At 40.5% G+C, this 26112-nt stretch overlaps 1 protein-coding gene across 2 annotated transcripts in view; it reads left to right on the top strand.

Moving 5' to 3' along the window:
- The first annotated feature begins 2713 nt into the window (after positions 1-2713).
- The window catches only part of STAC (SH3 and cysteine rich domain), a 75777-nt gene continuing 52378 nt past the window's right edge, over positions 2714-26112 (top strand). Inside the window, exon 1 of one of the 2 annotated variants that reach the window (XM_030010323.1) lies at positions 2714-3205. In XM_030010323.1, the coding sequence (XP_029866183.1) occupies positions 3098-3205 (108 nt within the window). In that variant the 5' untranslated portion in view covers positions 2714-3097. Of the gene's footprint in view, positions 3206-8236; positions 8353-26112 lie in introns of those variants that run through there. The other variant, XM_030010324.1, reaches the window with a different exon arrangement.

The following is a 26112-nucleotide window of genomic DNA, read 5'->3' as shown; positions in this document are numbered from 1 at the left end:
GCAACAACTTCAGCTGGGGGCTGAGCATCAGCTCTCATGTTTTATTCATCCAAATTGCCTTTCTCCACTCCAGAAATCTACACTCATCTCTTCACTAGAGAATCTGTTCAATTTCCTCTTGTTTAGCCCTGTGCTGCAGTGCTCACATTTCCGCCGAGTACCCTCACTTAGAGACCGATAGGCAGTAATCACAAGTCCAACTTCTCAGGAGTGAAGCATGGGAGAGAGAGGGAGATGCAAGTTCATCTAATTCAATCAGTCTGTTTTGTTATATCAAATATTTGATTTTCAATAGCCAGCTCCTGTGGAAGGAAATAAAAATGTAAGAAATCCAGCTTCTTTTCCTTTTTGCTTTTTTGGTAAGATTTTAGGTTTGACTCATCTTTCCCAGGCTAATTGTCAAGAAACTGACAGATCAGTCGTGGTTGACAAGTGAGTAATTGGGAGAAGAGAGGGAGTACAGCAGGTGTCAGTACTAATTTGGTAAAACAACAACAAAAAAAAAAAAGAGTAGAGAGTGATATGATAGTCACTTACACAGTCATGACGTTACAAGCTTTTCATACAAAATCTGTGCAGGATTTTACAACACTTAGAGCATTAACTATTAACAAGCCGCTCCAGGTCTATTTCAAAGGTGACCTACAAGTTCACCAGAAGAAGAGGTTTTTGAGCCTCTTAACAGGAAAGACTGGTTCACAACACTGCTGGGGAACTGGACAAAAATTAGTTTGATGATTCTCACCTGTCACGCTGCTGGGCGCACAGAACAGTCCTTGTGGGGGGCAGATGCCATGCCCTGGCCCGGACTTGGCTGTGCTAGGGTGGACCATCAGGGAAGGATACCACTGCCAGAGCTGGAGCATTCAATCGCTGTCGCCCTGCCAAGATCTCTGTTGCCCACAGCTGCCCTAATTCTCCCAAACTGTGACTCTACCCAGTCCCTGCTCATTGCTAAGAGGCTGATTTTACAGCAAAGCCCACATCTCAATTGCTGAGTGGAAGAAATGAGGTTTGCACCCGGAGAATTCCTCCAGCTCTGAAGAAAACAGTCTAAGACACTGCTGTATTTTGGAAATCTAACCCTTGGAAATAAATTCTTTTACTTACCTGCCAAATCGGTCCCTCTGAGCTCTGTATTTCCTTGCTTCAATCTCAGTTGTCACTGACACTGCCTCAACAGCAACCAGTGCTCTTGTTTTGATCTCTGTAATAGTGTTAGCGACTACAGGCCAAATAAGGTTCTACTGGCAGACTCCTAAGACACACGTTTGCTCTGAAGTAGCTGTACAAATAGCATTGCAGCATTTCATGTTTATTGTCTGCTAAATATTTCAGTATCTTATGTGCTCTATTTCAAAGAAATAAAGCTTTTTTCCCCATCTAACTGCCAGTCCTGAAAATTCACCAGGGGTTCAAAGAAAAGCTGATTTTTTTTCCTGGCTTCTGTATAGTTATTAAGAATACGGAGGCTGCAGGGCAATTTCTTCTCTGGCTTTCATCCCTATAACCCCTACTATCTTGAAAACTTGCTTTCACTTTCATGCATGGATTATCTGAGGTGGAGGGGGCCTGCAAGGCAGCTCCAGGTAGCAGTTGTGTTTCAAAGGGATGGGGCTGGAAGAGAAGCTGGTACCCTCTCCCAGAACTAGAAGGTACTGAAGCTCCTCTCTGACTCAGACCTCAGCAAATCACCTCCAAACACCTGTACGTCCAGTATAGATCAACTAAGGGACAATTTTTTTCTTCTCGCTTTCCAGGATCTAAGTATTGCTTATTGGAATCATGTTTGGGTTGCTTTTTTCTGTTTTCTTTAAATGAAAGAGGCGTCTCCACCAGCCATATGGAGTGGCTCCCGCTCTGCAAAGCATATATCTGGTGAGGAGCGCGTCCATTCAACCTTCAACAATACAGACCTTAATGCAGCAAGGAAGAGAGCTGACAGGCACCTTTGCAGCAGATTTAAATCAGAGGCAAAAACTCGAGCAATATAAAGTGATCTGAGCCAGCCAGCAAAGTCGTGCTGACCTTCTGCTGGTATTACCGCAGCCCCAAGCGTGACTTCAGGTGCCGCATCCTCGGGAATGACAACACTGGGGGAAGCCAGCAGGCCCTTCCCGATGGCTGCCTCTGCTCTGTTGCTGCCCGATGGAATGTTATCACTATGACAACCTACAGGTATAGGATGCACACAGTAGCAGGAGCTCCTGCTGACCCCGATTGCGTGTGCATGGCTCAGCGCTGGGCTTCCCTGCCTGGGAGGGGAGCAAAGAACACGTGGATCCACAAGTGACTCTCCGCTGACTCTGTCCTGTCACTTGCTAGCAAGTTTGGGATTTAAGGCAAGGTGGGAGCTTTAGAGACACTGGGTAGCTAGGATTTTAAATAATCTTCTCTGGGACAAGGTAAGGGAAGACTCATTTTTCTTCTCTGTTTCTAGAGTCCTTCTTCAGGAAAAGACTTATAAGAATATGAAGTTGCCCTTCAAAATCTGCCTTCTCTAGCCTGTTAAAAGGTAAAATGCTTCCAAACCTCACATACACTGCCTGTCTCTCTGTGTGCATGTGTGTGTGTGCATGCACGCGTTTCTTTCACTACTATCGCACATGCTCCTCCAAAGCTATTCACAGCATTAGAAATACAACTCCTCCCTCCAGTGCCGTGCCGTGTGTGTGTGTGTGTGTGTGTGTGTGTGTTTGGCTCAGGCTTTCTGCTTCAGCTCACTCCCCTCTGATTGCGGGGCTGACGGTCACGACTCTGCTCCACACCTCCGGGCTTTACACAGAGGGGAGGAGGATCGGGGAAAACACAGGAGCGGGCACACAACTGACCTACAGAGCCATCGATAACTTACCCCCCTCGCATCAGAACATAGGGGAGGGGAGGGAGGAAGGAGGGAGAGGAGAAAGAAGGGGAGGAGGAGGAGAAGGAAAAAAAAAGAAAATCCAGAGAATTCTAGTCTTGCAAATGTAGTGAAACCAAGCGGTTGGAGTTCATTTGCTCTAGAAGAGCAGAGAAGAAAGAGGACATTAAATGAAAAAAAAGCAAGAAAGGTCTGTAGCTTTTTTCCTGATAGTAGCAGTGTTTTAGAGGTAAAATGATTCCTCCGAGCAGCACGACTGAAGTCAGCGTGGATGGTGTGGAGAAAGAGAATGAAGTGGAGCAGCCCCCCTCTCCAGCATCAACTACCAGCCAGGAATCAAAGGTAGGTACTCAGAGACTGAGGTTTTTTTTTTTTTTTTTTACTCTTTCTTTGTTTTGAAAAGAGATGTGTTGCTTTGATTTTTATTTGGAGCCCTGTGCCAGGATCAGTGGTAGAGTGCTATGAGCTACCTCTGATTGCGGTGCCTGCTCTGCCACTCCTACTCCTGAATTCTCCCTGTCACCTGGGCAGCTCAGGAGTCTGAACTGGGGAAATATCTGCCTTTTGAGATGTTTGGTTTGGGGAATTTTTGCTCGTGTTTTCTTCTCCTTATTGAAGTAAGGGCCTGGGGAAGTGGTGGGGCTCAGGGAGGGGATCGATACTAATAGATGTTGTTAGCTATTTTCACACCAAGCATCAGATCACTTAAAGGGTTTCGTTCATGGTTGGAAAGATTGATTTTTCTCACAGGTTCAGAGAAGATAATTTTGTCTGGGGGCTTGGGGTGTTTCACCTGCCTCACCTTCTCTGGCAGACCCGTCAGTGAACTTTCACTGTTTAATGAGCCAGCAGTTGAAACAGGATTTAAGTGACAGTTTTGGCACAATAATCCTTATGTACACCACCCAGGAAAGGATATTTTTTTTTCACAGCCTTTTATTTATTTATTAATTTTTAAATGTAGTTCAATTCACCTTACTGAAAACCAACTTCCAGCTCAAATGGCATAACCTCTGAATTTTTAATTGACTTGCATATGAAAAGTTTTTCTGCCTGCCAGTATGTTACTTGGAAGATAGAGAGGTAAACAGAGAAAAGTAGTAACCTTACATAATGAATGTTCTTTGCAGCCTATGTGGCTAATGTGCTTTTAGTGATCCTCTATTACTTACTTATGATTGATATCATGATAGCACCTGACAGATCTTCCTGTGAACTTCATAGTGATGCTATGTGCTGTGTAAACACGTGAAAATAGGGAGGTCCTCGTCACTAGGAGCTTACAGCTGGGTAGAGCCTTAGAAGGTGTTTTGTATGAGCAAAACAGCTACTTGACAGGGAAGGTTTGTGCTGGCCCAAGTTTAAAGGCAGTGGCTGCCTGGGTCTAACGTGGGAAGACGGCTACGTTATTCCACAGTTATAGCTAGGTTTCTGGAGAGTGAGTCGAAATTATCTGTCTGTGTGGGTAGAGTTCTGACGTGGGCTTTGGGATTTTTTTTTTTTTTTTTATTAGATGCTATACTCCAAGGAGGACAGCTAAGGTATTCCCTATGTAAAACAGCCTCTTTAAAAGAAAAGAGCTCTCCCAGCAGCAATAGCATACACTGTTCACTGTACACATTCAGCACTACTGGGACACTGCTGCAATCTTCCTGTTTAATGGGAAATGAAAAGTAAACGGGTTATTGGTGTAACCCCAGGCTCTAAAAGGATCTGGCTGATCGGTACCTAGATCCCCCCCCCCGAGACCACTTCTCTGGAACTGCTGAATTGTTATTTGGCCAGTGGGAAGCTCAGCCCCCTCGAGTGAGGTCCCAAAAGTAACTGGAGCCTTCACTGCACTGCTAGCACCAGCTCCTCACGTGTGCTAGGCTGTGCATAGGGCCTGGTGGGCTCTGTGCTCCCTGTGCTCCCAGCTATGGTCCTCACTCAGTGCTGGGCAAGCGGTTATGGAGCTTGAGGTGCCGCTGACATGGTCAGGCACTTCATGACAATGGTGCTTGAGGGACTTTCCCACTGGGTCACAAAGCACTGGGCCCAGGACGAACCGACCAGCATGAATCCTAAACTGAGGGAAAGTGAAGTGCTGCACGTAGGGTTTCTTCTTGCTGTTTGTGCATCCATGCACTTGCAAGGATGACAGCAGGAATTAGGCACATCTGGCCAGAGAACAAATAGGCTACAAACTGGTTTATAATCAAGTATTATTATCATCCATTTTTCCAGTCTTGTGAGCATTTGAAGCGATATGCTGGAATAAGCAAAAGCTATGACTGTGCAGTTGATGCCGTTACTTGCATACAGATATTTTTAGTAAACATATAATCTGCGTATATACATTTTAGAACGGCAAATACGATCAGAAAGTACGCTGTATTGCCATTTCAGTAGATGGAGTCAAAAGAACCTTCTGATCACTGGGTTAATGAGATAAGCTTTCTTTTTTTGGTGCTAGTAAACAGCAGGATGGAAAAACTCTCAGTGATTTCATAAAGATGTTGTTTGTGCTTGGTTTTTTTTTTTTTCTAAGAGAATTTATGTACTTCGGAAGCTAAAGACTGACAAAGGCATAAGTCAGTGCGTGCCAAGGGCCTCTGTGCAAGCTTTTATCCCACAGTGTCCCCTGCTGAGGGAGCTATCCTGTCATTCACAGAGAGCTAAGCTTTCTTCAGGTACTCTCTGTTGCATAGGTTAACAAGTTTGTGTCTGCTGCAGTTACTACAGAACAGTGTGTGCAGTATCTAATTACCCCACAATGACTTGTTTCTGTGGCAAAACACTATTATGACTCCAAATATAGGAACAGAAACAACATGGATAATAGCAGCCTTCAAAATGCATTTGAAAACATTTCCGTGGAAAAACAGTTTTGAAAAACTAATGTAGAACTAATGTAGCAAGCTTGCTTCCAGTCCTGTGTAATCGTAGACAACTGTGGCACATAATGCCTTGTAGTACCAAAGTCCAGAAAAAGAGTTTTATCCAGCACACTCCAGCCTGTACTCAGAAGATGACAAGGAGGAGATATCACAATTCCCGACTAGCGTGAGTTTGAGAGGCAGAAATTCAGGCTGCTACCAAGTCGCTGAAATTTGGAAGAATGACTCTCGTGTTAGTCACACACCCCTGTCACAGGGAAGCAGCTCACTCTTTAATAAATGCTAAATCCTCCCACCACCTTTTCCTGTGGATTAGGAACATATTTACAGGTGAGCACACCCGGATGCTGAAGGCTGAAAGACTAGACTCATGCATGTCCTCCTCATCATGAGCACCTTAACACCTGGACTTCAGTACTACTGCTCAGAATAAGGAAATTGAAATACACTTTCAATTCACCACATTTCCTGGGCCCTGAGAGCAAATCCATTTGTGTGTTCCAAGTACATGTTTGCCTTATGGCATAGTATATATATTGCTATATAACGTGACTGTGTCTTTTGGATTATGTGTCCTCAAGTACTTTACACATAGTACCTCCAGTGTACTGTCTCATTAATACAATTTCAAATAGGTGTCTGAAGGGTAGCAAACATGCTGTAACTAAGCCTGTAGCACTATGTATAATGCTACTGTGCTAAAAACCCTAGAGCTTGAATGGTTAAGAATGTTGCAAACCTAATAATTCATTTATTAAATTAATTTATTGGCTCTTGAAAGCATTTACTTCACACCTAAGTATGACTTGAGTGGATACTTAAAGTTTACTAGGAGAATAACTTTATGAGGGTACCATACAAATATATGTAATTGCTAATTTTATTACATTCATATGCTTGTAGTTATGGCTCCCACCTGTTTGGGTCCTTCACATCTGGCTTCCAAGAAGGCAAATTACCAGTTTGCCAAAGACTTTTGTAGATTTACAGCTCAGCAAGGGAGGAAGTAATTAGCTAATGAATCCTAAGGGAAAATTTTCTCCTGGTGGTAGCAATTAAGGACACACTGCACACTCGTACAATCACTAACTTAGCAATATAAGCAGAAATCTAGTGCCAGCAATCAAAGATCATATTTCTGATGTCTCTTATGTAAAGATACCTTGGAATTTAGTAAAAAAACCTAAAATTTGAAGGAATATGTGTCTAAAGAAAAGATTGCTACACCTGGCAATATTTCTTTATGTTTTGGTATAGTTGGCATGTAAGTCTGTTAGCTTTTATCCTTCTTAGATTTAACTGACATTTCTATATGAAGAGGAAAGAGCGCATCTGCTGATTTCTTTAGGTGTGAGTCAAGTCATTATTGCTGTATTGTGAATAATGGCTGGGAATATTCATGGACAATCAGGTATATCTTAGAAAATTCCCTTACCATTTTTAAGTTTGGGGCGGCGCACTGAGCATCTATGATATTTGAGCTAGTACCAGCAGGACTGGTCAGCACTGCTGATCTTCAAGCTATTAGTGTTTCATTTCAAGTATGTTAAACATCTTCAAGGCTCTGCCATACATCCCAGAAGGGGTATGTCCCTGCCCCTGCCATTGCAGGCAATCTGTCATGCAAAAGTTACTTATTTGTAGATATCAGTGGATATCCGTGAAGACCAAAGGTTTTTTTCACAGCTTTGCCCATTTCCATCTACTTTTTATAAAGTCCAGCTGTAATTGTGATGTACTGCAGTCACGCATCTTTGGCGTGATAGCTTCAAAATTTTCCTTTGAACCACAGTTTCATGGACCTAACAAATTGCTTACACTTGGGTCAGTTAGGTAAGTTGAATAGCTGAAAAATGGAAAAAAAAAAAAAAAAAAGCTAAACCTCCAAATAAATATGGCATCTGGGCTATGTATTTCACAAAATAAATGAGTCTGTCTCAGTCTGACACTTCCATACACTGACTATCCAGTGGCCAGTATTCAGAGAAATGCAGACCATTATATTCAAATTCAGGTATAGCAATTCAGGAGATGTAGCACAATTGTTCAAACACTAGCTAACCTGATATGTAGGACATGAAATGGAAGTTGATGAAAAGTAGCAAGCCAAGAAAAGCATTAAACTGAAGTTCAAGATGTAGACTTCATTTATGTATATCCCCACATTGGTCAAGAAGATTGAACTTACTTTCCCCTGTTCTGCTAGTCCAATAGAGCAATATTGCTTACGTGAGGTTTCAAAACCAGGTGTTAATATTAGATACTGAACTGACATAAACAGCTTGAAACTCTTTGGATTTAAATAGGATTGTGTGGGATTTAAATCATGTAGGATTTGTGCTATGCTGGTAAGCTGAGATCTTCCCCACTTAAAGAGTTAATACTTTATGAGGCTCCATAAATGGTTACTCATCAATTAATATTTTAAAAGGGCAGGGAGTATGGTGTACAGTTAGTGTTTCACTCCCCACACCAGTGATAAATATCTAGTATGTAAACTACTGCTGTAGTCTTCAAAGGAATACCAAACAGCTTAAAAAAATCCCATGAAAGGGGAAGAAAAGACCCATTCTCCATCTTAATCTTACCTCCATGGCTCTGCACAGAATGGTGAGTACATACTGTGAAGGTAAGACTAAGGGAAAGAAATGAGCTTAAGTATTTTTATGTGTTTTGATGAAGTGTTAGAAAAAATTATATGCAGGAAGATTTCATTAATAGCAGAAAAGTATTACTCTGCCCTATCAATAATTTCCTGAGCAGGCTTGTTCTTGTATTTACATTTATTTTGACTTTTCTCTCTTTCTTACTCTTCTTCTCACTAAAACACTCTGGTATTGTTTTCACTTTGACATATATGTTAGATCAGTTCCTAGGCACATTGAGATATCTAAGGCAAAATAGAAATGTGATCAGTTCATTCTCTTCTATTCACACGTTTAACATTGCCAAAATGAAGAAAATGTCTATTACCTTTCAACAACTAAAGATGACTTGACTGAAACCTGGTGTGGTAAAAAAATGGATTTACTAAAAAGTTCAAATTTTCACTGAAACAAAACAAGTTGTTTTCAAAGCTGGAAGATAGTCCAGTCCTACTGTCTCAGTCTCTTATGCTGTATTCTTTTTCATAATGTAATCCTGTTGAATTCAGGTTTTACCACTACTTTTAAAAGTCTCTCCCAACACCGGGATGCTCTAATGGCTAAGGAATGCCCTCTGCCCCTTGCCCCCTTCTAGTTCCAGTCTAAGTTTATTTCTGGCCAGCTTGTGTGGCACTGTAATTTTGATAATGTTGTTTTAGCTTAAACATCTCTTTTGCATTCTTGGTGCAGGTTTCCATCATGTAAGTATAGACTTTCATATCTCGTCCCAGCCTTTTATTTTCTAGACTAAACAAGCCAGACTGACATAAGATAAACTCTCCATTCTTCATCTCACTCTAGTAGCAGATTCACGAACCTGTTTCAGTTTTTAATAATCTTTCTTGGAAAAGGGTGACTGAATTTGTGCATGGTATTCTACATGAGGTCTTGTACAGTATCAGTAATGCCTCACTAACTTTCCCAGAAACTGTGCTTCTGATGTTTGTGTCTTCTAGTCACCCCTTGATCAACCAGAGGTCACCATTCTATTTCTCTGTAATTTCCAGTGGATACAGTATATGTTTGTCTGTCCTCATCTAGAGTGGTTTGGATAAGGTCTCAGGTGCACAAGCTTGCATTTCCACAGCTGAACTTCATCACATTTCCATGACTCCATCCCTTAAGCCCCAGGCCGCCTCAGTTTTGACAATGCCTCCAACCTCATGTCAGAGGAAAATGGCCTTATGACATGCCTAATCTTTGCATCAAATTCAGTAATAAAAATAGAGATCAAGATTGACCCTAAGACTAGGCCAGTGTTGTTCTTTGAAGAACTCCACCAATGACCTTCCTTCAACTTAGTCCTTCTCCTTTCAACGGTAACCAACTCCCATTGAACTTTCCTTAAAATGTCTTCACTACTTCCCTTCTTTTCAATCTCGGCTAATAGATTCCCTTTTGGTAGCACACTCAAAAATTTTAATGAAATCCAAATAGACAGAAACTACCTTTGACCTAAAACATTTTCTTTGTCTAGAAAATTGTTCATCTTCTCCAAGACAACTGGTCTAGGAGGATCTACCTTTTTTTTTTTTTTTTTTCATTTTTGTCGAGCACTATTGAGGTCAGATCTACAAATCTGTATTTGCTGGGGTCGCTTTTCCTGCTTCTTGGAACAGACTTCTATTTTACTTTGTATCATTTCTGGCTTCATAAAGCTTATTAAGAAAACTTGTTCCTAGACCTCCAAAGTAAAATTTTGTAATGGAGATTAACTAGTTTCTTTTCTCTCTTTCACCTCAGCAAACACATTGAACTGCTTTTTTAATGTCATACCATCCATTTCTGCAACCTTTTTCCTATTATTCCTATTATTCCTATTATTTTGCCCCAGGATCATTGTTCTGGGAAGAAAGTAAGAGTAAGTGTTTGTTGAAGTTCTAAGCCAGCCTTTTATCCCATCCTTACCGTACCGCAGCCCATTTCCTCTTTTTCTTTCCCTAGCCTGAATCAATCCATTGACATTTCCTTAAATACCTTTTGCAAGGACTCACTCAGCTTTTCTTGACAATTAATGTGCTTAGACCTAAGGAACTCTGCTTGAAAGTTCCAGGTTTATTTGCACACCAGTTTATTTTCTCTTTTTCTTTCTCTTGTTCCCCTCCCCAGCATTATTTGTGGACTTTGCTTATTCCAAAGTTCCTTTTTGAGGTAACTATTTTCATGCAATTTGCCAGGGGCACACAGTCACAGAATCTTTTTATTTCTTTTCGTTTCGTGTTCTGGGTAGTATTAACAGATATTGAAGAAATTCTATGCCTCTTACACATCCCAGTATCTAACCGTTTCTGATCAGTCTTGTTTATTAGTGAAGCATGTCTCTAACCTAATACCTCAAGGCTAGCAAAGGCCAAGGCTGTTCCAAAACCCATGGTCATCTGGGTTCATCAGCGCTCAGTACCTGCTGAGAGCCAGCACGTGTTAGCAGATGCAATGACCTGCTTACATAGCTGAGCTGCTTTCCAGACCACTGCTAAGACCTTCATACCTTCAGATGGACACTAGCTTGGGTCCTTCTGTGTCACACTCCAAAGTGTGATGTGGTCTAAAATATATCCCTAGGGAGCTGAGAGTGCTGAAGGCTTGGAATTTCTTCAAGGGAACGTAGCACGTCAAAGGCTACCCTCTTGAAATCCAAAACATGGCTTAGAGGTTCATTTTTCCCTTACACTTTGTTTAATTTAAATGGAAGTAAATCATAATCACCTGATAGAAAACTATAATTCCTTGTATGACAAGCATTTCTCCTATTGCCTACCTGAGCCATTGCTGTATACTCTTGATAGGCAGAAGATTGCATATTTGATAAATTTGTGCTCATGTTTGTCAGGTAGAAGACTAATCTTTCAGATGTGAGCACGAGTTGAATATTCTTAGCACAGTCTTCAGCCCTGTACAACTTCCAGTTGCACAGGCAAATGGTCATTCAGTGTTAAATGAGCACTGCCTTCTCCAGGCAAGTGAATGTCTATATTCTAGATGAAGCATAAGCAAACTTTGCATGTTCATTAGCAAAGAGAACCAGCTGTGAAAATGAGAAATCTATGTGTGAAGGACTGAAATAACTTGACCTTGTTTTCTTTCGACATATGCCTCTGCTCGAGGAAACTCCCTTGATTCAGTAGACCAACTGATATAATATACGATCCTTGTCAGGGAATTCAACTCAGGAACCCTGCAAAACATATTTACAATGGATGTCTGAAAAGCAGACTTCTTGTGTCTTTGACATCAGCAGTTGAATATGACAAATGGCTTGCATATCTTCTTATTTATTAAAAAAAATGAGTCTCATGCCTGTAGTCTCACAAAAATGTGCTAGACACTCATAGAAGTTTTCCCATTGCAGGTCAGTGTTTCTTAGGTGACCTGTTTTTAACTGATGAGAGTAGTTTGCTAAGCACTGTCAAATGGAAGTGTTACAGTTTGGGGGCTTTATTAAAATGCCACATGTGCACTGCTTTATTAATAAAGATCATTTTAGCAGTCTAGTGTTCTGAATAGAAAAGCAAAATGCAGCTGACCTGTAGTAACTGATGATTAGGTTTAATTGAGAAAGGAGCAAAATACTATAAACTGGTATTCACAAAGCTATTAAAATCAGCATTTAGAATATTTTTTTTTCGTAGCTTATTCATCAGAGTAAGACAAAGAAATGTACACTATGGAGGCACAGCACAGGTGAGAGAGCAAAGTTGACCTGACAGATTGTTATAGCAAATACTGTTGAATATGATCTTAGAGACAGACTTGCATCTCCATTACCCCAATATTTAACTTTATTTGGTTTTTACAAAAATTGCTCATGCATAGTGAAGGGAGGCATCAGCTTTTGTTGGCCAAGAGTCAGATTTCTGGCATGACGCATACAAGTCACCTCCTCAAACATCACATATATAGCTGTACTATTCATTATTGATTTGCCAGCATTTTCCCTGCCAGTTTAAATGCTGTAGTAGTAATTCTCAAACCCAAAATGTCTTGGGATTGAAGTGAAAGGCTGAAAACCTTGACCCAGCCTCACTTGCTTTTGTGCATACACAGGGTGAGAAATGGCCTTGGACTGAGCATCTCTGTCCTCACAAGTAAACTAAATATACTAGGCAACATGCAACATGGTAAACTTGGCAGAGTGCCACTGACTTCTGTGCAGTTAAATTGAGGATCCAGTTGTTAAGACATTCAGGTCCATATGCATTTTTAAAATGCACTTACTGTTAAGTTATCAACCAATATCAATCCTCTCACAGATCCAGCATATACAATTTTTGTTGTACCTCTTAGTGTACTTATTTATATTACTTATAAGTGCATGTAGCTCATTCCTCACTTATGGTCACACATGCTCTTTCAATTCAAATTATCTAGTTAAGGAATTATTTACAAATAAACATAAGGTGACTTGTAATGATTTGCCAGACATTTCTGGTAACAAACATCCCAGTGAAATGTGTGCTTGTCGAGTGTTTGGGTTTTTTTTTCCTTTTTTTTTTTTTATGTCAAAACTTCTGGTTTTGAGGAAATGTTCATTTTTCTTGAATGTGTAAACTTTTGTCAGGAAGCTTTCCCTGGTTGCAGGTGAAATTTCAGTCAAAAGAGGAGAAAAATGCATCCTAGGTTAAATCATACAGCCTCACCTGTAATTAGAGACCAACTTTAGGCGGTTAAGTTAGTAGTTCAGTCTCCCTATGTTATAAATGGAACACAGACTGAAATTGTTTTATCAAAGGTGATTTAGAGGAAAAGCCTGCCTTATGTGCTCTAAATTAGCCTCTCTAAGGGGAAATCTTTTTCCAGTGACCATGGTAGGTGGCTACAGCTGAGTTAAAAGCTTGAATTTAAGTAGGGTGAACACCACTGTGAATTTGTCAGGGTGAGGTCTTGAACCTTGCCTACAAAAACTGGCCAGTTGTCTGTTCCCCTGGCAGGTTGGTCTGTCTGACTTTCCCCTCTTCTACCCACAGCTCTCTCAAAGACATTTTGAAAGGCTGCAGTTGTTTTTTATGTCAATGTGGAACAAAATAATTCAAACTTTGAAAATTTTTGCTAAGTGGAACTGCTGTTTTCCAGCCAGCGTGGAAAGTTATGCACCCATGACAAAAAGAGAGAGAAATGTGAGCCTATCCAGGCTTCAAAATGTGAAATGCTGCTATTAAACTGTAGCCACAAGATGAATCATGTATCAGTTTCATGAAGTATGGACACACGGGAGTCTTTGGCAAGTTCACAGCAGTTAGATCTATCTTCTGTATTTAGTCGTAATGACAAATGGACTTCATCCTCCTGGCTGTTAAAGATCCAGGCGAACAGTTAACTTTTTTGCTAGCTCACCCACTCGCTCTCTACCTTTCAGTGTTTCTCTCTTTCTTTCCTCTCTGTTCTTATTCTCACCCAAATGCTTTAATCCAGGACCAGGCTCTCTGATACAATGAGCCAATGCAAGGTCTGTCTTTACAGGAAAAACTTCCAGGTTTCCAAGTTTAGCCAAGTTTAAAAATTCCTGTTAAGAAAATGGATGGTGGTTCTTCTGTTAGGGGGAGGGACCTTTTATAAACACTGTGTGGATGCTGGCGCTTATGCCATAAGTACACTTGGAAAAAAGCAAACCCTACAGTTTGCACTTTCCCTTTCACCTATACTCAAGCTGTGCTTATTTTATTCACAAAGAAATGCCTTAAGTTGCGTTTTAGTTTCTTCACATTGTCTGGTATTACGTGGTCTCTTCCTTGCACGTGGATGCCTATTATCTCTTGATGTAACCTCATGTTTTCTTTATAGGTCTATGTACGAAACTATACATAAATTTAAAACCCAGGCAATGAACTAATAGAAAACATTCCTTATGCAGAAGAAATGAAGCCCTCCTCTTAGTCTCCCCTGTCTTAGTCTCCTCCTTTCTGGGTAGGTAGTTGAAGACCAGTGCAACTCAGGAGATCCCTTTTCAACTGCACTGCCAGTGAAGGGCTTTTGAGCTCCTGCCTCCCCAGCAGCTTAGGCTCCCACAGACTTCCCTGAGCTGCAATTCTGCACTTTGACAGCACTGGCTTTTTTAGCAGTTCCTGTCTGGTGTCCAAGAGAAATACTCTGGACAAATGATTCCTTAGAGATTATCAAAGTTAAAATGAATGCAAACAGCTGTAATAGACCTACTTGAATCCTGCTAGAATATAGATAAATGAAAAGCATTTCACAAAGGTTCACAAAATGACAGCCAAGCCTTAAAACAAAAATCTTAATGGCGTGATTTGCCTCTGAGGAGCACTCAGTTGTGACTAGAAGTTGGCCATAAGAAGTAGCCACTCAATCTGGTCAAAAAAAGTCAGACCTTTTTTAAACAAGATGAGAAAGGTAACCTATTTTTTCTGGCACTGTAGGGACACACTGCAATAAATACAATATTCCTGAAGTAGCAATAAAGGTAATGTCATTTGGTCTTTACTACCAGCTGCTGAGTTCCAGAAAAAAAAAATCTTCTTTCCATGAGTTATCATCCCTCCAGTACAGTTGTACTCATAGCCACTACTGCATATAAAAAAAGCACCAACTGACAGGAGAAAATGGATATAAATCTCAGATGTTAGCACTGCACTTGCTCTTCAGTTCAGCAGTGGTCAGTAGCTCTGATTTCTGCTGTAATATGTGACTCTCCTTATAAGTCAGTGCTACTCTGCTGACACCAAGAATGGTACCTACTCTGCAACTAGAATAGACTAGACTAAGTGAGGCACTTCATGGAAATTCCCCCGCTTACACAGCATTCATATTCATGTTCTTTAAAACTCTCTCTGTCCTAACTTGACTTTCCTTTCTGCTCCCTTCCTCTATTCCCCTGCTCTCCTGCCTGCCTGAATCCTTCATGTAGCCCTGTGCAATATGCTGTTCCTGTTGAAGTCACTGGTATTATTTTTGTCAGACAGGGCTTCGCAGTTTTACTGGTTCAAGATCCCTCACTTTCCTATCAAATAAGTAACTCCTATTAAATCTGTTGGTATCTTATGTCAATACCAACAGGTCTTTTCTCTCTCAACACCAAAAATACGAAGTTTGGATATGCTTCATTTAGTAGGTGAGCACAACCTCATAACACTGTTACAAGCTTTTTGTCTCTTTTTTTTTTTAATTATTATTATTATTAGCTGTCTGCAGGCTTTCATTAGCAACAGTTTAACTCTAGAGGATTCTGAGACTTAAAAAAATCTCTTCTAACATTCAGAAAAAAAATTGTAGATCTTCAGAAAGAGTTATAGTCTTAAATTCTCTACGTTTCTATTTGTGATATTCTGTATGTAACTATCTTTTTACATGAAGCTAGCTATCTCAGTATAAAAACACATTTTTGCAGTTCAGACAGTCATTTTAATCTTGAAACTTTGATAGAGGTAATTTAAGGAGGAAAGTTGTGCAGCTGATGAGGATAAAAATATAATGTTTTTGTTTTGCAGGGTTGCTCTTGAAACAATAGCTGGCTAAAGATGTTCAGCAGCTTGGAGGTTTAGGAAAAAATACAAAAGAAATGGATTAGCCTGAGGCAAAAGGAGTCAAAGATGTATGATAAATCTCATATATAACAACTCTTGCCAATTAACATATCCAAATATACGTATTTACATTGTCAATTTCTTGAAGCAGTGTTTAGGCCTTCAAACATCTCCATAAATTGCCAAGTAACTGTATGTCATATATATGACAATATCTTCATCAAGTTAAACAGATTCTTCATGTGGAGAGTTGGCTTGTTCTTTATGTAGGACACTGAATGCAGTTTTTGCTGGGCATGACTAACGTGTAATAGCAAGAAGACAAAAGACAGACCGAGATGGAAACTTACTGTACTAGTAACAGGTTCCTTGGAAACTGGTACTACAGGCATAATTTTCCCCAAAATGATTTGGAAGTACTTTTTGAAAATTAGAAAATGACAAGAATAGATGTGTTGAAAGGGATAAATGCATGCCATAAGTTGCAATTTGAGAAGAGCTTTAACGAAAAATGTGCCAGATCTGACTGGATCTGGAAATAAACAGATCTCTGACATGGTGGACAGTAAGATAACTGGATGGAGAATGAATAACAAGGAAGATGCTGTCGAGGTAGGAAAAAATTTTAATTGGCATAGCATTTGTTATGTATCTGGTAGCTGCTGTAGGACTTTAGAACTGGAAATATGAGATGAAGGAAACTCGGTGAGTACCCAAGTGAAGCATGGAGAAGCCCAGAGGAATTAACTAGCTTTGCTCAACCTGTGCTGTCAGCTTTTCCCCCAGATCCAGGGCTTCAGGCCAGAGTGGTGCCAGGGCAGCAACGTGGCTCTGCACCAGGACCTTATGGGTCCTGTTGGACTTGTGGTGTCAGACCAGGCAGCGCCAGGGTGGCTGCACACCCTGGCCTCCGGAGTGGCTGGCAAGAAGCAGTGTTCACAGGATGGGGCAGTGTCAGTCTTTGGGAGGGATAAAAAGAAGATGGAAGGCAGCAAGTTTGCTACCAGATTGCAAAACTATGTACAAGGGGAAGGGAACTGTGAAAACGAAAAATCAAAGTAAACCAACAAACACTGCTAATATTCTGTAAGGCATAAGTTCCTACCCCATCTCCCACTGAGATGGAAATGGAAAGATGGAAACAAGTTGTAAAATTTGGATCTGAATCTCTGTTTGTGAACAGGCAGCAAAGAAGGGAGTGCAGAAACCTGTGGGATCAAATAAGCCAAAATATCTACAATTGGGGGCTTATAGCCATATAGCACCCAAATTCTGGCACTGTGTTTCTGGTTCTTTCTTTGTTCAGAAAATGAGGTATCATCATCTCAGAGTTAAAGCACAGTAGCTAAGTGAGAAGTTTGGGCAGAATTAATTCACACAAAGTATGAATTTGAACCAACTGTCTAGGAAAGACAAAAGAAGCAAGAAGCATAGGTGTTCCCCTGGATCTATCTATATTTGGTTGTGAAGGAGCAAAGATTGACAGAGATGGTTTAGAAAAAGAGGAGGGAATTGAGAAGGGTCAAATAAAGTCAGCCAGATAATAGGATGCCAAATTTGGCCAGGTTTTTTTTCATGCTGCATGCAGAAAACCTTTGGTTTTAAAGTACAGTGTAAAACAGTAAAAAAAAAAGTTTCATTTCAAAACAAAAAAACTAACAACCCAGCCAAACCCCAAGCCTTTACTTGGGAAACATGCTCGCTGAAGTCAGCGGGAGTTAGCAGTAAGCAAAGACCTTAGGATTTGGCCCAGTGACAATAACTTTGTTGTAGAGCTGAGGACTTAAGCATTTTCATTGCGCAGCAATTTTAACAGCGTAAGTTTGGAACCCCAGAAGTAGGACTGGAAACACTGTCAGAATATTAACTATAACAACTCCCAGTAGATCTCAGTCTTCCTTTTTGTTTTAAGACGGTACAAATGTGATTATACAGTATGTGGGATCTGGTGCTGATGTTAATTTGCCCTCAGTTAGTATCAGCCTCCCTGCCAGATGTATTTCCATATTTGCTTCAAGAGACATATTACCATCTAAAGTATTATAAAACAGCTCTGCTGAAAAAAAAAAAAAATGAAGAGGAAAAACAAATCAGTAAAATAAATTAGTGGAAACTATTGCTATAGGTAGACCAGCACTTTTTAGCAGAACACTGGTTTGGTTTTTTCAAAGGTCCAAGGGGGTAGTATTGAGCTTTAATTTCTCATAAGATCAATAGTGGAAAATAATGATGCACACTTCATAGGTGGACAGACACGAGATACAGTCAAGGATGATTAATTTTACATTCGCAATCACATTCACTGCAGATTATTCATGAGAAGGAAAAGAAGCAAAACTCAGGCCCTATTATTATTATTATTATTGAAGAATCTCAGCAGGTAGATAGCAGTGTAGCTTCCTTCACCTCAGCAGGGCTGCCTAGATTTACATTACTCTGAAATCCAGCCTTTTAATCTTCAAATTTCATTGTGCCACTTCCACCGCAGCAAAGATTAGTAAATGACTAAATTGGGAGTTACCAAAGGGAAATCACTGTTCCATTTAGAAGCTGAAAGGAAAAGAGATATCCAAACAGGGCAGGAAAATGTGGGATTCCCAGAAGGGACTTCAGAAAGAACAGTCCAAATTCCTTCTACGTCAAGAGACAAAAGATAACCACACGTGTGCCTCATGCTAATGGGGACAAAGTATGGAGATGACCAGCTGCTTAGCAACCAGATGCCTGAGGTGAAACCCAAAGTACAAAACAAGATGTTGTAAACCGTACATGCCTTGAAACTGCAAGTACAGGGGGATTAAAAAAAAAAAAAGGTAGATCTGTTCCTAACCATCTCTTGCTTTCTTTGTTAGCTTTCCTGTTGGTTTCAGGAGAAAAGACCAGAGACAATTCAATTGCCAGACCATGAGAGAGAGAGAGGAGCCACACAGAGGTTTGCAGCTGGTTATTTCACCAGCCACCTTTCATAACCTGAATTATAAAAGATTTCCCGCAGCTGGTGCCACCCATGTTGGAACAGCTGTTTAGCAGCAGGGAGAATATAATCCTGGATATAAATATGGGATTTCTAGTCTTTCCCTCTGCTTGTGAGAGGAGCAGCTCTTCTTTTGCTAGGTGAGGCAGGAGAGAAGATCAAAGGGACAAAACATTTTCCAGCCCCGATATAAAACAAGCAACAGGCTTTGGTCATGGCTGAAGCGTTGCTTAGTTTGATTTGTAATGTGTTTTGATTTATGAACATGTTCACAAAGGAGGAAGAATTGACAATCATTGAGCTCAACACAATGAACCCAGCAAATCGTACTTTGGGACTGTTAATCTGATCTTCATGAATCGGATGATAAACTTTGGAAAGATACAGTAAAGCTTCTCTGAAAGATCTTGTGAGTTGTTAGCTTGAAATGCTGCAAATTTGAGAAAGTTTCACTGTTTTTCCTCTCTGCTAGAAGCATGCTCAACACAAACCATGGTTGAGTGATATTGCAAGCATTTTCCCCAAACTAAACTTTAATCAAACCTGTTAGAAAGTTTGAAGAAATACTAATAGAGATTAGATCTCTCAGGAAGAGAAATGTAATATGCACTCTTTTCTTTCTAGATTACTTTTTCTAATATAGCTTGATTAAAAGAAAGCAAAGAATACACGAACATAGGGCTGTTCAAAAACACAACAGCAAAAATGCTGTTAGATATAAAATTTGAGAGTTTTGGCTAAATGAATAAATTTATTAAATGTGTGTGTGTGGGGGGGGATTTTACTTAGTTTTTTATAAAAAAGCCTTAAAATTTTCTCGATTTGACATGCATAGAAGCATCGTTATATTTATTTTGCATATGTTTCCGCCTTTTTACAAGATGTTTTAAACTCTTTAAACGACTGTGAGTCTTTTGAAGTTAATATGAAAATATATTTGGCAGGGAAGTTAATACAAGCTCAGGGTAAGTCACAATTGCAGAATTTCTAATGCAGAGTTTACTCTTTTTATGCCTTAAGACAGATATGAACATAACAGAGACAAAAAAGGATTTCCCTGAGGTTTGATGGCAATTGTTATCGTTAATAAATTGTTTCTGTTTCCTCAAATCTATCGCTCCCTGGATTGCATTACTTTGTCCTGTCACACCTTATGCTGAATTTTGAAGATATATAAAGGAATTTGGAGCACAAGGGAGGCTTTTTCATATTTTCAGGCCTTAAAATGTTCAGCACTTTATTTCCTGTTTGTCTCGCATAATTGCTAATCCTGGCTCTCTGAAATATTAGAAGAAGACATACTCAAAACTGTAGGATAATTTCCAACCAACTGCAGGAGCAATTGTTTGAGAACTAGATGAATTTTTCAGCTTGGTTTAAACCAAACCAGAGTCTCATAAATAATGAACAGGTCTGCTGAGCAAACATACTGTTTGGCTGCACGTGCAGACTGTACCTCATGATAATTTAGAGGTCTGCCAATTAGAGATGCAAACGCACAGCCGCCAAGGATGTAGTACATCAGGAGAGGGCTGAGAACGTGTGATTCGCAGTGACATTTGTGGGAGCAGTGACAACTGAGCATCCCTTCAGATTTCATGCTCTCAAACCCTGAGGCTCTTTCAGGGATTTTTGCTGTTATGCTCTGGCATGCCAATCAGAGCATTTCATTGTAGTTAGGGTGCTACGTGCGAAACAAAATCACAGAAAGAGCCCTGCCTGAAAAGGTTGATATCCTAAATAGGTTTGAGGATCAGTGAGTGGTTTCAAAACCAGTGGAGGGTGGGGAGGAGAATCTGAGGATGACAATCAGAGCAGCAAGAGCCAACCAGAGTAGTTGGAGGTACCCAATAAATCACCAATAATGTTATTGTTAGGTATTATGGAAAATGTCTCCCCTTTGACTAGTCCAATGCAGCATTCAAGCAGACAGTTTGATTTATTTATTTTTAACAACAATAACAAACATATTTGTTCTAATGCCAGCTATGCAATCTGCTTGGGAAAATACACAAATATAATACGTAGCAGATTCTGCAATAACGAACACTCCCTCTTTGTCTGTAGCGGATTAAAAGGATACAGCTTCCAAGAAAGCTGGCTGGGGCAGATACAAATACATGATAGGGCCAGATTCTCAGACTGTGTAAATCAGCTACAGCTGAAGTCAGTTTAGCTAATTCAATTTGTACTAGTAGAGTATTTGTAGTATTTGTTATTTAGAAGGAAGAAGGTAGAAAAGGAATCAGCTTTGCTCACAAATTTTATCAAGGATGGTTTGCCAATAAACAATACCAATCCCTTAAGTGTTTGAAATATCCTTTTATCTTGGTAATGCTATAAGACATGGTACTTCTCTCATCAGCAGGCAAACACACATATTATTTATGAAATTGCATACTGGCTTTGGGCATGTCATAATCTTATTTTTGCTCATTAAAATGCCAAGGCAGTGCATTTTCAAACCAAATCCAGAAAAAAGCCACCCTTGACTGTGCTCAAAAATCACTGACTTTTGTATCCCTCAATTTTAAGAAGAAAATTATTAGCCTTCATGCTCACAGAAAGTAAGCACTTCTGTTGGAGCTGGTTCCTTGTTTGCTCTTAATCAGCATAGCCAGCTGAAGCCCAGCAATGCCGCAAGGCTAGCTTACACCCAGGTAACATCCAACCCTTCAACAAACCTAGTTAACATCTGATGTCTGAGGGTTGCTAATACAAATTGGATGCTCCTTGACCCAGAAAATGGACTGTACTCAGTAGAATAGATGCCATTCATTAAGACTTTTGCTCTTTCCCTTATTTGGAAGGCTTTTGGTCTGAGTCCCTTTTGGTCATATCCCATGTACCTGACATGCTCTCTAGTGAATCTACACAACATCATCTGGGCCCTATGCATTTAAGTCCTTTTATAACAATGTGAGAGTCAAATAATTTGGAAACTTGCTCTAAGAAGCTGAAAGGAAGAAGAAATGGTTCGTTACAGAAGGTGGACATGAAAGCAAAATCTGCTGGCAGAGCATTTTTAGTCTGCGTGTCTAAACAAAATAACTACATTTTATAAGAACTGCAGGAATCAAACTGGCTTGATGGCTCATTCCAACTCTGTTAATACCCTGCATTACTTGTAATCCATCTAATGATATTGTTAACACTAGTGCAAAGAAAGGTATAGAGAAGAGCAAGCAATATTTTTTTTTTTTTTTTCTTCATTTCCAGCACAGTAGCAATACAGCAGACAGCTGATGTCTGAAAATGAGGGCTTGGTTATATGGTCTGTCAGTAAAGTACAGTTTATAAGCCTGGTTCATTTGTTCATTTCTCCTGGAAGATAGTTAAGAGTGGAAATGTATAAAAATAATCTCCCTGTTGGCCCCACACTGCACAGGAGCCTCTGCTGCTGGCCAGGCTGGTTAGCAGTGGCTGAGAAGGGAACAAGACCAAGCGTGTTGGGAAATAAGGTGATGTGGGCAGACTGCATGAGGGTTGCTCTGAATGCCAAAGCTGATGACCTAAGCAAACTAATATATAATATAATATAATATAATATAATATAATATAATATAATATAATATAATATACAGTTTGTCCTCCTAGTAACCACCATTCACTCTGAGATCACTAAGGAAGGAGCTTCAGGAAGGGGAATGAAGCATCTGTGTGTAGGAGGTGGAAGGAGTGAGGCTTTCCCTGAGCTTTGAATGGTGAGAAGGTGTGATGAAGAAGTTGTGCTAGAGAAATGGTGATGGCATAGGGCATTTCAGTTTGATTTGGGATTGTGGTTTCAAAGCACATCTCCCAGTTGCTGCTGCTCACCCCACTTTGGTCCTTGTTGTGGCACATAGAGCACAGGCTGCATCACTTGGGGGTTTGCCTGTGCTCCAGGTGTGCACCTAATGGACGCCGGGACTGACAGGGTGGTCTGGTTCAGAGTACTCTGTGCCCTGAAATGCATACGGTGTGTACGCTGGGTCCTCAACAGCCCCTGTTTCACTCTCCAGCTCCTCTCCTACTGAGCCATGCTGACTGCTAATGTAGACAAGCTGGAGAGGCAAGGGAAAAAGAGTTTCTAGATAGCAGGGAGCAGTTAGGAGCCTGAATAAATTACTGTTTGCAGGGTGGACAATTACCTTTTGCAATTGCAAAGCTAGAGATGATAAAACTGCTCAAATCACTAATACCTTCCCAACTTCCATGGGAAGTTCTTAAACCAAAATTGTAGAAAAGAGTTGTGTGCTTCCAATGCTTAAGTCAAATAAAGCCTTAGTGAGGGCAGGTGTAATTCCCATTCACATCAAAAGCAGTGGCACCTAGTTAACACTAGGAATAAATTTCAATAGCTGTCCTTTTGCTGCCTCCTGTTTTCTGGTTATAGCAGCTCAAGAGTTGTGGAATAGGGCAATTAGGAACAGAGGAGGTGCTGATAAGCTGTGCTTCGTCAGAGCTTCCAGATCCCTTGAAGCTTGAACATTCAGTAACTCAGAGGAAGATGGAGATTGTGCTGGAAGATACTGAAAAAAAAAGGTTAATCAAGCTCTAAGGTTGAGCTGTTGCACTTATCTCTACCTTGCCTGCGGGGTTAGTATGTGCGGTCACTGAGAGCCTGTGTGACTGATAAAATGCTTTTAACTAGAGAGAAACTTTTTTTCCCCAACTCTAATTTCAAACCACAGGAACATCCTGGATTTGATATCAAGGGTTCATGTTTCTGAAGTGTGAATGTTGTAAAGTCTCGTGATGCTGTCATGGGTCTAGAAAAACTCTTGTGCTTGTGGGAATTTTATTTTTATTCAAATGAAATCTAATTTGTAGCCTTCCTTGCAGAGGAGAACATGTGAAAGGCTTAGGAGATTTATCTCAAATATGTTTCTTAAAGCCTTTTTGTGCTTGGTTTAGGGTTTTTTTCAGTCCCGATTCATGATGTTTCATTGAAGTGTTGAAGTAAGTATTGAGTGCAGAGCAACCCTAGTTGCAGGTTTTTCCAAAGTTTGGTAGTGTTTCTTCCTAAGATTTAGCTTTGGACTCATTCACTCTGCAGAAAGAACTTATAAATAGTAAAATCTGCATACTTTCCTTCCTATTGAGAGAGCCGATTCCTGCCTCGGGTGAATGCTATAGCAGCTCTATTAGGAGCTAGTGGCATCACAAGTGCATTAAATCAGCTTATGGCAGATCAAAATTAGGCATGTATTACATGCCTGTAATACATGTATATACATGTTTAATTACATTTGAAATATCCCAATAAAAGAACAGGGCTAGGCCACAGCAAACTTCAAAATGAGGAGATGGTGATATTTAAGTAAAAGAAGTGACGCTCACTTGACTGTAGCATAACAATCACTTAAGCTTTTATGGTTTTACAATTTATACTATCTGTACAACAGCCTGCCCTTGCTTGGGCCAACTTTTCCTGAGTAAATAATCACATACCAGTACCTTATTTCAAATTCTCTCATGGGCCTAGTATGAGAAAGGAAAGTTGGATCAAATTTTAAAACCTGGTGCCAATCTTCTATTGCCCTGTATACTCTCACTCATGCAAGAAGGGAGTAAAACACTGTTCTGAGAGGTACTTTTCAACAGTACTGAGCAAAGTGTATATTTAGCTGTGCAAAATGCTAAATGTTGACTATGTTCTGCATTTTTTGCATAGTCACTTCTGTACCCATATAACCTATTTGGGATATAATAGCTGCAGGCTTTTATTGGTGGTTTAGGTATGCAATGCAAGCCAAACAAGTAGGTGTCTTCCAGCCTGAATGCAAATGAGTATGAAATCCGCATTTGGTTATTGACAAGGATGCCCACCTTGTCTGGAAATTATTTAACTACATTGACATAGGACAGTGCTCAGGGAATCTCAGAGAGGACTATTAGCTTGTGCAGAGGTGTCTGCCAAATCTGTGAATGTAACTTGGTCAACTTATTCTTGAATATGTGTCCTGGTCTGAACATTGTGGTTGGAGCTGCACGGAGTATGCACAGTTGCATGCTCGCCTTAGGGTGTATGCATATGTTTGGACATGCATAGCCTGAATGCTGGACTGCCCTTCTTTGGAAAACGGTTGACTTTTCTGCCTGGGGAAGGAAAGGCTGCTGGTACATCCCTTGACTGGCAAATGACTGTGCACAAGAGAACGGGATAAGGATAGTGAATGCAGAGCTCCTTAAAATATACTGCATACATTGTCCAAACTAGCAGGACAGTTGTTTCATGATTAAAAAAATACTGTATTGCACAGCTTAGTCTTCTTTCTGTGGCAGAAGCAGCGTTTTGAAATATAATTTCCTTCATGTGGCACTGTAGAAATGGATAGCAAATCAATAATGAATGCCATTTCAGTCACCTTGTGGTGTTGTAATTCTCTGTGTTTTGCTACACTAATTAGGTCTGACTTCAGTGAGAAGCATTTCAGGACCAAGGGGGTGAATTATTGCCGAGTTCCTGGCTGTCACCAGGGAGATGAAGTAATCTCAGTACTGAGTAACCTCAGTGATTTCAGGAGCTGGTGACTTAACATCGAAGCAGAAGAGGGAGGATCTCACATTTGTTGGTGCAGTTGTACAGCGAGTTTTGGCCTCAGCTAGTCCATGGCTTAGGCTTCAGCTGAAAGAGCTTCAAAAACCAGAAACTGCTCTTACCTTGTAGTTGGCATTTAATGACTTAATTGCTCTTATTTCCACATTCCCCCCAGAGACTGAATGTTTCTTGTAAACAGGTATTTCCTTCATTTGCATCCAGGGCTCCTCCCATGAACCCAGAGAGAGTCATGGGTAAGAGTGGTGCATCTGGGATGGGCCCGTCTCCAATCCCTCCCTGCTCCCAAAGTCACTGTGGAGAAACAGCTCAGGGAGCAGAATGCAGTTTGCTTCCATGTAGCAAACGCAAACACCCTTAACCAGAGGCAACAGCAGCTCTTTGCCTGTTCATTGGACTTGGGGAGTTTATTGTGAAACGTGTGGAAGAGAGCTGGAGCATGTCCCTTTTCCAGGGACAAGCTGCTCATGCCTGAAGGCGGAGAAGAGGCTTCCCCCCGGGATGCCTTGAGGCTCCTCTCTGACAGCATGCTTTTGGCTGCATCGTAAAGAAAATGGATGGATCAGGAATAGAATCTAGGGAGAGAAGCGCTCCGAGGCCACTAAGTCAGTGTGACAGATCAGTGCCATACTTCTTTGGGAAAGTATGTGAACTCCTTCCCTTTATATTAGTGTGATTTATGATTCCCAATCTTCATTGCTTCTAACATAAACAGTTTCTAATATAAACCAT

Source organism: Aquila chrysaetos, chromosome 3 (assembly GCF_900496995.4).
Source record: "Aquila chrysaetos chrysaetos chromosome 3, bAquChr1.4, whole genome shotgun sequence".
Lineage (NCBI taxonomy): Eukaryota > Metazoa > Chordata > Aves > Accipitriformes > Accipitridae > Aquila > Aquila chrysaetos.
This window is presented reverse-complemented; position numbering and strand designations above follow the sequence as displayed.